This window comes from Chaetodon trifascialis, chromosome 13 (genome assembly GCF_039877785.1).
Source record: "Chaetodon trifascialis isolate fChaTrf1 chromosome 13, fChaTrf1.hap1, whole genome shotgun sequence".
Classification (NCBI taxonomy): Eukaryota; Metazoa; Chordata; class Actinopteri; order Chaetodontiformes; family Chaetodontidae; genus Chaetodon; species Chaetodon trifascialis.
In genome coordinates, this window is record NC_092068.1 from 12779678 (window position 1) to 12791764 (window position 12087).

The following is a 12087-nucleotide window of genomic DNA, read 5'->3' on the forward strand; positions in this document are numbered from 1 at the left end:
GAACCTTCTGGAGGCACAGAACCCTGTTAGGAGCTTGAATGCTTCCTATCCAAATTCAGAAATCAGATACGGGGGTGGATTTATGAGGTGAGTCAGGAAACTTTGCAGCACTAATCTTCAGCTACAGTCTAAATGGAAGGTTAAACTCATAAAGGGAATGACTAACCTGAGTAAGAATCATCAGAGGGGATGGCATGTGAGTTACTGGTGAGCTACTGTATTTTGGATAATCCAGTCTGCACTACACTAACCTGGAGATGAAGTTGAATGCTTAACAAAAGTCCATTCAACTTTTATGCATTTTAGAGTCACACTGTCAATCGTGTTATTCTGTTAGAAGTACAATCTTCCTTCCAATAATACTCATGCATGGCTGCGTTCTCATAATCAGACACATGGCCATCATTTCATTTCACACGTCCAAATGCAAAAAGTCATGAATTCCACAACCAACAAACCACATAAACTTGACACAACCTCTGAAGCAGTACGAACATATTTCCTCTTTTATTTACATTCCTTTTCAAATGTTAACATTTTTCGCTATAACTTTTGATCAGGTTGGCATTTGTTCTCATTAAAATAAATTGGCACAAGTAAAACATATGTAGACAAAAGTTTATTTACACCATACAACATTTTGTTTTTAAATATTTTATACAGAGCTGCAGACGAGAGAGCTTGCTGGGATCCTTCAAGCAGATTCTGCAGTATTAAAGTTGTGAAATATATTATTTATATAAAAGTGAGTATTATCTTTATTGCATTTAAAGCAATGAAGAATGTAGCTTGACAAACATTCATTTTAATATGACAGAAAAAATCCTCTTTGCCTCCCATGTTTTATATTATAAAGTAAAAAGTGTAGTAATGGCCAAACAGACTGTTATAAACTTTTTAAAAACCTGCATAAATATATACATTGTGCTCCCGGGTCCAGTTTTATGAAATCAAAACTAGACCCAACGAAGCTGGGACGACATGGCATGTCATTTGCTTTGTGAGAATTCATCTAGAGAGATTACCTTTTTTTTTAGCCAATTCCTCAACAGATAATTTGAAACACATGATGGTAAATATTGTACACCAGGCTGCCCCACACTAAGTACACTAGTGAGAATACAAAAAGTAACACTGATGTTTTTTTTCCCCTTTTTTCTTTTTTCTCTCTCCTCAGTCCTTATATTGTATTGGCACATAATGTCCCTGCCACACTCGTATTATCCAGATATGTATGCCAAGGCTGTTAGAAAAGTCTGTTGCTTTATTCAGTGCAAAATACATCCCCATCTCCTCCTTCCCTAGTTTGCATTTTCTCCTTCTTCACCCTCTAGACCTCTGTTTGGAAGTCTCCCTCCTGGACGTCTAAGGGTAAGTTGACACACTTTTCCCACTCTGCAGGCGTCATCTCCAGTGAGTCCTTGGTTTCAGATTCTAGTACATTCATAGTGGCGTAATTCTGGTACTCACAGGCTGGATTGTAGCTCTCCCATGGGTTCTTGTTTGGCATTGCCTTGTCCTGTGAACATGGCCAGTGGGGTGTGATATTAGTGGCATGACATCCTCTGCAGCTTAACTGTTTTTTTTGTTTTTTTTACAAAAAAAAAAAAAGAAAAACTTTTACAGTGAATTCAGTTCATTCAAAAGGGCATCACATGAATTCCTACCCACTGCTAATTGAAAATAATGGATTAATGCTGTGGAAAGCATCAAATAACAAAAGATAATGGTAGTGTATTAAATGTGACCATGCTTATACTATTATCATGGAGTCATAGCACAATTGTGTTTTTCCCCAAGCTCAGAAACTGGTGCACTAAGTAGGCTTCATGTGTGAGCCATTCATCTGAATGTGCTCTCATTGACAGTCCCAAAGACACTATTGCAAAGAAGGGAGAGAAGCTGCTCCCAGTCAGGGAATATAAAATGGATACTAATGTCTGCAGCCAGCTCTGCAGTAGATTCATTTGGGAAAAAAAAAAAAGAAAGAAAAAGGGGGGAGTGAGAACGTACTGTAGTTTTCGTTTTCTATACAAAAGAACTTGCACTGGTAACTAAGCAACGGGCCTCAAATTACGCTGTGCTGTAGGAGTGATTGAAATGTGAGGATTACATGCAGCCAAAAGCCTGCTGCGTAGTCTAATAGTCTGGCTGTGTTTGGTCACCAGCCCAATTTCTATTTGTTGCATTCAGTACGGAAAACATTGCTGCTTGTCCGAGAGACGGATAAAGCTGGACGTCCCCATTGTCTGCAGCTCCAGCCAGGTATGGAGACAGACGGTGGGACTTTCAATCTGTGGCAAGGTCACGAAAGAATCCCCGCAAATCGCCTGACGTCTAGATCCAGAGTGACAAACAAGAGAAGTTTCCCCCCACACAGTTGCAGTGAGAGAACAGTGAACTTAAGGGAATATTTATATAGATGTTGATAGATTAAATAATCTGCCATGCATTAATGGAAAAAATGATGGGGTTGCTAAGTAGATAAATGTGCATGTAAATAAAAGTGCATTCATGGCCTTGCATTGGAATGGATGCACTCTATTGCAACACGATTACCAAAGGTCTTTCTTCCCTGAGACTGGCCTTGTGGAGAAAATGCTTTTAAGGGGCAGCCCCCCCAACCCCCCGCCAGCTGCTGGCATACCCACTACGTGTAGGAAGGTTCGCTTCCACATGAATGCTTCAACTACATAAACGCTCATTTGCACAATCACACATTATGTGTCCTGCACCGGATATCTGAATAGGGTATTTGGATGTTGCTCTCTTTAACTGGCTGACTGCCACCCCCCTGGTTTCCTGTTACTCACCATGCTGCCCATATTTGGTATGTCTCGAAATCGGTCCAGGGTTTGAAATTTCTGATTCAGTTCCTGGAACAGCTCCATGTGTCTTTTCCTGGTGTGCATGACTTTCTGCAATGGCAAGGGTTTTTTCTTTGGTATTGACAGCCAATAATGGAAATGCATCTTCTTCTTCTCCACCCCCTCCAACTCTGATCAATTTGTTAGTGTCATGGTTTACTTATAGGCCAGGTTTGAAACAAATCTACTTGCCTCTGCATATATACAAGTGACTGCCAAAATAAAGGAAACACCAGGATAATTAAAGTTAAGGGGATACAATGCTGAAAGCCTGAACTATTTTAATTTGCAATGGATGTAGTATCTGGATTAAACACAATTCTTCAGTAACAAATTGCCTCATTTAGAGTTTTGTTGGCGTAAGGGAAATCCTTATAATCAAGCCTTGGCACAAGTCTTCCATACATCTAATCTAAAACAAAATGCACCCCACGCCAAAATAGCTGCCAAAGCCTCGTGTTTCCTTTACTTTGAAAGCTTGTATAATATATATGCAGTAAAGCCTGATTTAACAATGCAAAGGAAATGCTAAAACCTGCCGAAGGGGGTTCGAATATGTGTTTGCAAGCCAATATAATCATTGTTGAAACCAGTGGTAAAATCAGATGTGAAATGTGCAAATGACTTTAAAAGCATACATTTTGAAAATCAACTTATAGCTAATGGATGTAGGAGATGGAGGAGGACAAAATGTAGATGAGAACCGTTGCCCTGTTTGTCAGTTGACAGCCTTGCTTTTACCTTAACTACACAGCATGTCAATAAATCTCATTGAGTCAAGGCTGTGTAACTCCAATAAGCTTAAGAGGCACAACAAGAACTAGTAAATCAAATGACAAACACAACTGCAAAAAAATAGCTTTTCTCTGCATAAAAAAGCTCGATGCATGTGCTATGGAAGGAGACATTTTTTTTTACGTACCTCGAAGTCCAGATCAGAATATCGTGACTTTCGTCTCTGTGGAAAGAAAACATGAGGCATTAAGTTATTCAGTCGTCGGTACAAGATGATGTGAACATTAGTAAGGTGTATGGTCTGTGTCCACATGAGCATATGTACCTCTAAGGAGCTCATCGATATTGTCGACCCTGTCTCACTCCTAGAAAGCCCCGCGGTTTCCTCCATCTCAGCGAGGAAGTTCTTAACAGCCGTGCGAGGTTCAAAGGGCAGGTTTTGCATCTGCTCTGGAGCGCTAGGATACTGCTGCTCCAGGTTCACATTCATGTGGTCCATGCCTGACGGGCTGATATTGAAATCAGGACTCATCTTGTAATGCATCAGCCTCTCGTGTGGCAGCGTATCCATCGTGATGTTCATCTTGGTGTCCTCTTTCAGGAGGGTGGACGTGTTACACGACCCTGACACCGCTGCTGCGGAGGCGCGAGGCATGACTATGTAGTCTGTCTCCATCATCTGGCCCTGCGCCGAGAGGCCCTCCATGTCATGGCCAACCATGTCATGGTCGCTCTGGCGCATGGCGTCGTCGGTGCACAGGTAAACAGTGCGGCGCATGTCAGCGTTGCTGTCTGCCATGCACTGCTCCTTTAGGTCACCCACTCCCATTGGCATGTGCAGAGCTGAAGGCTGCTGGATAATCACTTTGGAAATGATGTTGCCAGGCAACGTGGAGTAGTTGAGGCCCTCAGGGGCCTTCTCATCCTCCTCATCATTGAGGGAAATGCGGGAGAGGGTGCCTGTTATGGTGGCGGCGCGACAAGAGCCCATGTCTTTGTGGAGTGCTGCAGGGCAGAGTGACACAAGGATTAGCTGGAATTTGTCAGTAATGAAAGTAGTGTCACAGTTTGTCTAAGATTATCCAGCATACGACCAACAGAATTCAAAGAGAATTCATATCAATAAGAGTCAATTCCCACAGGAGTTTTAGCTGCTGAGGGTAAACTGTAATGAGAGGACAAATAACTGAGATTATGCATTAAGTGTGACATTATGCCTGAATGCAAAGGGACATGCAGCAGATACAGGTATCTCTGGAGGATGACACAGCAAATAAGGCAGCATGGTTTCATTCTCTCCCCACAAATTCACCCTGTGGTGTCCTAATCCTAATTTAATGACTGGTGATGACCTTGTAATCTAAGAAACAGCAGATATCCATCCAGAAACACCTCCCGCTTATGAGAACACGCTGCTGTCCCCACAGAGCGGTTTAATCTTCACATCATGAATCATGTTGTCTGTTCGCAAAAGGCGAGGCAAGGAGATCACAAGGCCAACAAACACTCGCCGCTTTGTCTGAGGCTAATTTAATGCTCAGTGTCGACATGGGGGAAATCTGGTATTCATATTGAAGAGTTCCTCTGATCAAAGTTTACACCCATACACTGTAGACTGACACTGCAGACATCACTTCAGCGGCCGACACTAATCCCTGCTTGTAAACAACCAAGTTAAACTCCGTGAGCTCAGAGAATGCATTTCTCTCCAACTGCACCTGTACTTCAGTCTGAGTCTGGTCATGATTTATAAATGACACCTGTGTGCTCTGCCTTTTTGTATCAGGTATGTCCACTTTAGCTTTACAAGTCCGCACAGTGTGGAGCAACGTGGGTCAGAAGAGCCAGACGGCCCTTTCGTCTCTTAACAAGCTGTGTTTCTGAGAGCTCTAAATAATGGTCATCTTGGTTATTCCCTGTCGGTCCATTTAGGATGTGTTCTTCATTGGTTTGGAAGGGACTGGAGAGAGACGAGGCTCTGGGCTCGCCACCGCCAGTTATATGCAGGATGCACGGCACGATCCCACAGGAGCATTAATTCACGACTGTTTTATTAAATCATACTTGTCGAACAACAATTACTGTGGCTCCAAAGTACGGAAGAAGCAGATGCAGGAATCAGGAAGTGATATTACCTTTCTGTCAGTGTGAACCGAGGAAGAAAATCCTCCCAAAATGAGACACATAGCACCCACGCACTTATTCTATGACATGTTAATGAAAAACATAATTACGAAGTGCAACTGCCAGGAGATTGGAAAAGCTGCTGTTATTCACATTTATTGCAGTAAATACGAAAAAATAGAGTGAATATCCAACAGCTCTCTTTATACTGTTTTGTTCTCAGATTAAAGTCAGTGTTTTGGTAACTGTGAAAAAACTCCTGTGGGGATTGTTGGTTGTTACATAACCTCAGCTATTTTTTACTGTCTAACCTCTTTTGGGGTTTTTTACATGCCAGGCAAGGAGAATCCAGTTAAAAAGAGACCATCTGTTCTTTACCTGATCGGCAGGCGATGTCCACATCTTTCTCAAAGTCCGTCTGTAGGGAGAGGACAGTCAAATATTCAGTATGGCTAAAAAAAATGAGGCCTTTTCTACTGTATGCTGCGCACTTACAAAACCAGAGGCATACTCATCTGTAAAACCCAGCTGCAAGATTAGGATCAATAATATTTTTTTTATTATTTCCCCATGCTTTTGAAAAATGTAGCCATTTTTCCCCCTGCTTCATGCTAACAATACATCAATAAAACAACTATGGAAAAAAAATGCAACCGCAGCAGCTGGGAAGTATTTTGTGCGTGCTGCTAATGATTGTATTGAACCAGGGGCCCCTGACACCATTCTGCTATCATGAAAACTATTTCACTGTGAGGGGCATTAGAATACTAATGGCAGATCATTGCTATGATGTGCCAGTGGCAGGGTCGTGCTAGATGAAGAGACTGGTGTCCCATTCGAAAGGTCAGGCAGGGAACAGTCCTCGATTACCCCGTGAGAGGAAATGAGAGGCATGCACTGCAAACATGGACAGTAAGTTCAATCAAACAGAAATAAAGGATTGCTTGTAGGGCCTAAGAAAACCAAAGGGAGCTAATGCCATTTATCAGAGGGCCAAATGTCCAGCCTGCATGTAATTGCAGCTTTGCCAAAGCGTTGTATGGAAAATTATAAACCTATGGGAAACAATGTCTTGTGCTTTAGAGGCCATATTAAAGCGAATAATAAAGACTAGAAAATAAAACATCATGAAGGGCACAAGTTAAATTAAGGTCAATAGAGAACAAGGGGGTTTGCATGTGTATTATAAATAACCAGGGAACATTGTCAGCTTAGATTATAGAGGGGGTAACTGTACCTACCATTATCTGAGCATGCCCATTAGGGAAGGTTCCTGTTGCATCACCGCTGATTGGGTCTTGGCAGTTTCTGAGCCGGCATCTGAAAGCATCTTGGACCTAAAGGCGGGGAGGGGGGGGTCAGTTCATCATTGTGTCCACAATACTGCATATCACATGCTTATAGACAAAGTTTGAAAGTTCACGATTGATTTTGTTATGAGGTCTTGTCCTCTGTCAAGTCTGAAAAGGTACAGTATTTTAGCTGTGAAAGTGGTCAGAAAATGACTCCCTGGAGCAAGTTAAGACATCTCCAATTGAGCAAATCTACTCCCTGCGACTTTTTAAATGAAAAAAGAAAGAAACACAGAGGAACAGCTTGTACATCCAAATAAAACAAAAGATCACTGGTGAAACAAAGAAGACAAATCATCCTCTACCTCTCTCCGTAAGATACAGTGCACCATCACAATGACAAAACCCTGCAGTGAGTCAAAGACCGCAAAGAGGATCTGAAAGAGGATGGAGCGCTTGTCCGTCATGGCGAGCACTGCAGACATCCAGGTCAAAGCCAGCAGAGGTAGGACGACACAGGAACTCCACAGGGACGCCCTGAGAGGAGGAAGGAAGGGTCGTGTAGAGGAAATAAAAGCAAGCAAATTGGTGTAGATAACACGACAAGGCCCCGGCTGGAAGGTAACATTTCCAGCAGGGCCTTAATGTGCATGCTAGCAGGCCTGTAGCATTGCATGTTTACAGTAAGAGATTCTTATAGTGATCTGCTGTACTGTGGGTGTGATTGGAACATCAGTTCACGCTGCAGTGTACTGCAGTATGGTACTGTAGAGGTGGACACCCTGTACATGCAGAGACTCCCCATAGCATCGTCTTATTGATTCACAGACACTGACAGGCACTTACATTGCATTGCTAGCTGTAGTTGCTGATAAAGCAGTTGTTGATACAACACCACATTTGGCACACTTGAGAGTTAATCCTGTATGCGGCTCACTCATCTGTCTGTGGGACACAGAGACAACAGCATGACAAACAACGCTAACAGCCACTACCCCGACTTTAAATTCTCCCCCGTCATATTAGCAGCAGCAGAAGCAGCCAGTGTGTGGGCGTTTGAAATGATTTTCATCTTGGACTGATTCTGCCAAAGAAGTACGAAGCCACGTCGCTCCCGAGAGAGTTCTGACCTCTTTATGTTTATGCCTCTAATTTCCTTTTCAACAGCAAGAAAAAGGAGGTCTGAATCTCCATATGTATAAGAAATTCAAAGCATATTTATACTTGTGCATGAAGTGGAGAAGAAAAACGGTGGTACTAACAAGGACGTGCTGTCATACCCTGCACGGTGCTTCAGCTTCTTGTCCAGTATGCCGTCCCTGGACACTAGCTTATTGAACACCAAGATCCCGATCACCATGTTGACCTGTCATACAGGGAGAGGAGAGGAATATTAGCTTTTCAGTGAAACAGATTAGCTGAAAACCAATGTTGAATCTTAATTTCCCAGTCTGACATTCTGCACATAGGTATATTTAATGTCATTAGCCTGCAGGCTTTTTTTTTTTTCTTCTTCTTCCCTTGATTTTCTTACTGCGCTGAGCTTCGACCTCTACCTTCTTTTTGCTCATCTCTGTGGCATTTGGAGCCAACGGATGAGGCGTGCCCCTGGATACTCAGCCCAGCACAACAGCCTTAAGAAAAGATCTGCTTGACAAGAAACACTTGTCCTCTCAAAGGCACCTTCTCCTATTATTAGCAGTGACCACACTGATAGAAAACAGAGGGCGACTTAGAGACACTGACTAGCAAATTCTTAAAAACATTCAGCTACAATCTATTTCAAATCCCTCTAGCTGAGACAAAGAGCTCATTCAGTATTTATACAAATACATTTGGGGAAGTTTTTATCCAACAGGCTTTGTTACTGGGAGACATTTTATTTTGATGTAACAGTATCAATACAGTGACAACAGCAGCATGAGGCTTGTTCTCGCCATTTTTGCAGAGATTAGCTTGCGTTCCTCAGAGGCCCATCATGAATGAACGCCACAGCACAAGACGTTTAGTCACTTTTTAAAAGAAATGTCTGAAATGGCTTTACTTCAAATTGCACCGCACAACAGAGGTTTGACGATGGAGACTGTGAGTCAGTACTCGCTGTCCTCAGTCCCTCTGACACACACGCAGCGAATTGCATAATCGCATTCTTTGTGTAATTTTCTCTGTACAACAATGTAAATACAAGATGATTAAAATACCCCAGTATATTAGATTTGAGCAAATCTAACACATAAATACTTGATAACTTCAAAGCTACATGGAGCACCATTATGGCAAATGAAAGGGAATTACTTGAGCACATTGCCTGATGGGACGCTCATTAGTTTGACTTTGAAACCAGAGTGTGTTCCTCCTGTTAGGCGTTTTCATAGCAACGTTTTGTCACCTTTTAGCACAGCGCAGTTCAGCCACATTGATACTGTACCATCACTTAAACTACATTATGCATGTGTGCGTCTTCTTCTTTAAAAACAAGCAGCAAAATGTCAAGATTAGTTATAAGCTATGCAACGCTTTGTGTGTTGGGATGGATTTCTTCTCACATTGCTTCAACAGGATTAGCACAGAAAGATCAATATTTTTCTGATGCCTCAAACATTGGCTTGGTTGGTTAGAATTTTTCTGCAACGTACCAGAACAACAGCAGCTGCAGGTCCAACAAAGGCGTACAGGAGCCCACCCTCCAAAGACAGCCAACAGCTGCAGGGAAAAGCAGGAAAGAGCAGTTAACTCCCACCAAGACATTAACATCCAAGTTAATGGTGCACGCCAGCATACAATTGTATTTCTCCCAATTGTCAGGGGAGAAGTGCCATATGCTGTAACTCTATTTCCAAAGTTTCACAGGATAATAAAATGCTAAAGAGATTTTAAGCAGTGTTTATGCGTTCAGCATCCAGCAGGGATACAACTCACACGAAATTGGGGTCTTGCTGCGCTATTTTGAAATTTGATTGGGTTCAGGGGACTTTGTTTATGACACTATTTAGAAGTAAGCCACTGCATGAGCACTTAATCATTACTCTTAAGCATTACCATGAACCTACTGCATGTGCACTGAATAATGAATGCGGATAAAAAAGAAAAACTTACTATAATGATGTCCCATAGCCCTTTGTTTTGGTGAATCCCATTGAAACGGCGACCACTAAAGCTGGTAATCCTTAAAAAAGAGAAAACAATCAATAGTTATTCAAGAAGCTCTTGTCAGAACTGAGAGCATAAGCCCACTTCAGTGCAGGAAAAGTCAGCCTCTGTGCCTTGCAGTCATTAAAGAAAGTGCAGTAAGATTCCCTCTACTAGAAGCTTTAGTATGAGACAATCATCTGAGAATAAACGATCAACGATATGCATTTCAATATTTCAGTCAACATACTGTGCAGTATTCCATTACGTGGCAGAGGAGAACAGACTGTACTGTGCTTTGATAAAATGGCAGGAGTGCATCGAGTCCAGAAAAGCACGTCGTGAAATTTCCTCACTGTACTGTGAGACATTTCCCCCACCCTCCGCACCTTTTATTTGATTTATTTATTTATTTTGCTGTATGCCTCCTCATTATAGATGGGTGTAATGGATTCGGTCCTTACTACTGTGTGCTCAGAATATTAACGCTTTTTCCTCTCGGAGCAGCACAGGCAGGTGCTATTGATGTAATCAGTTTCCTGGAGGCAGGAGGCGAAGACCCTGTAGCCATCCAGTGCCTCTCCGCAGTGCTGAAGAGGTAAAGAGTGCCGAGTGTACACAAGCATGTCATGAATCACCACGCGGGCAACAGCCTGGCGGAGACGCCGCACTTCAAACAGGCTGAATTAAGAGACAACAGGTACCGCGTGCTGCACGTCGCGTTGGAAATCAATTTTAAAAATGTCCTGTTTCAACACCGGTGGTAATCTGTACAGGATTAGGGTAATTTTATTGTCAAGTCATTCCATGTAAAAAAAAAATAAAATAAAATAAATAGCATCCATATTATCTGATGCATTTCTATTGTCATACAGCAGAACACCGGCTGTCTTATTTATCATCAGATTTGTCTGTTTAGACGTTTTTTTTTCTTTGTAGAAATCTATGTGATTGTAGAGCAGCCTTTGTCCATTTTTTTTTTTTTTTTTTGCAGCAGGCACTGCAATGACTAAGAGAACCTTGTTTGTTGCTAGGTAACAAGAAGAATGAGTGTGGGCTCTTTCATAATCAAATTGATTTTTTTTAAAGGAGAGATTTCTAGTTTTCTGTGAGAAAGAAACCTTTGGACGAGGATTTCAGACTGACACATATCAAATGAAGTAAACAATCTTTTACATTTTCATACAGATATTTTGTCTCCCTGTGTTTATTCACACACACACACACACACACACACACACACACACACACACACACACACACACACACACACATATATATATAATTGTCATTATTCTATTTTTTTTGTGTGTGTGCGATATTCAAGTGTAGGGAACGCAGCGTGGGAGGCAGGAGATACTTAATTATCTGAGACCCAGGCTGAATAAAATCTGTAGCAACACGGATAATAAACACATTGTACTGGTTACAATGTGCTACCTGTATTTTATTTGTGGTACATGTTACAAGTGCTTGAACGTTAGACTTTGCAAAGGACTGCAGAATGTTTATAATCACACAGCGCACACTGAAACCAGCCTGAGTGCATAAATTCAGTACATTTTAACTGTGCAAACATTTCACTCCCATGAACTGCATTTCTGAGGGGTCTTAGATAAAAAGTGTTCCGCTGCAGTGTAAATCCTCAGCTCACGCCCTCTCTATCAGACATAAGGTCATCGTAGCCTGCTATGGGAGAGCCGCAACAGTCTGTCTTACGCCACTGCTCAAGGCCAGTCCATTTACCCAGCCCTCAGAGAGCTTGACTGGAGCACAAAAGCATCACAACAAAGAGCCTGACGGGATGAAGATCTGGCTGCCCCACAGAGAGGATGAGAATGGCGGATTAAAAAAAAAAAGATGTGCATGTACTTGGAAAGACACCTTGGCCGGAGACCTTGAGAGAAAATGGCAGCAGCAAGGTATGATGGGAGATAATG

The 12087-nt window shown here is 42.1% G+C and overlaps 1 protein-coding gene across 7 annotated transcripts in view; it reads right to left on the bottom strand.

Moving 5' to 3' along the window:
• Positions 1-480: 480 nt before the first annotated feature.
• Positions 481-12087, bottom strand: part of adgrb3 (adhesion G protein-coupled receptor B3) — a 116870-nt gene continuing 105263 nt past the window's right edge. For 4 of the 7 annotated variants that reach the window (XM_070977386.1, XM_070977384.1, XM_070977381.1 and 1 more), the window contains 11 exons: positions 10115-10184; positions 9655-9721; positions 8281-8384; positions 7865-7963; positions 7384-7555; positions 6968-7063; positions 6105-6144; positions 3928-4607; positions 3790-3825; positions 2814-2918; positions 481-1519 (listed from right to left, as the gene is read on the bottom strand). In XM_070977386.1, coding sequence (XP_070833487.1) covers positions 1331-1519; positions 2814-2918; positions 3790-3825; positions 3928-4607; positions 6105-6144; positions 6968-7063; positions 7384-7555; positions 7865-7963; positions 8281-8384; positions 9655-9721; positions 10115-10184 — 1658 coding nt within the window. In that variant the 3' untranslated portion in view covers positions 481-1330. The remainder of the gene's footprint in view (positions 1520-2813; positions 2919-3789; positions 3826-3927; positions 4608-6104; positions 6145-6967; positions 7064-7383; positions 7556-7864; positions 7964-8280; positions 8385-9654; positions 9722-10114; positions 10185-12087) is intronic. The other 3 variants (XM_070977382.1, XM_070977385.1, XM_070977383.1) reach the window with 3 other exon arrangements.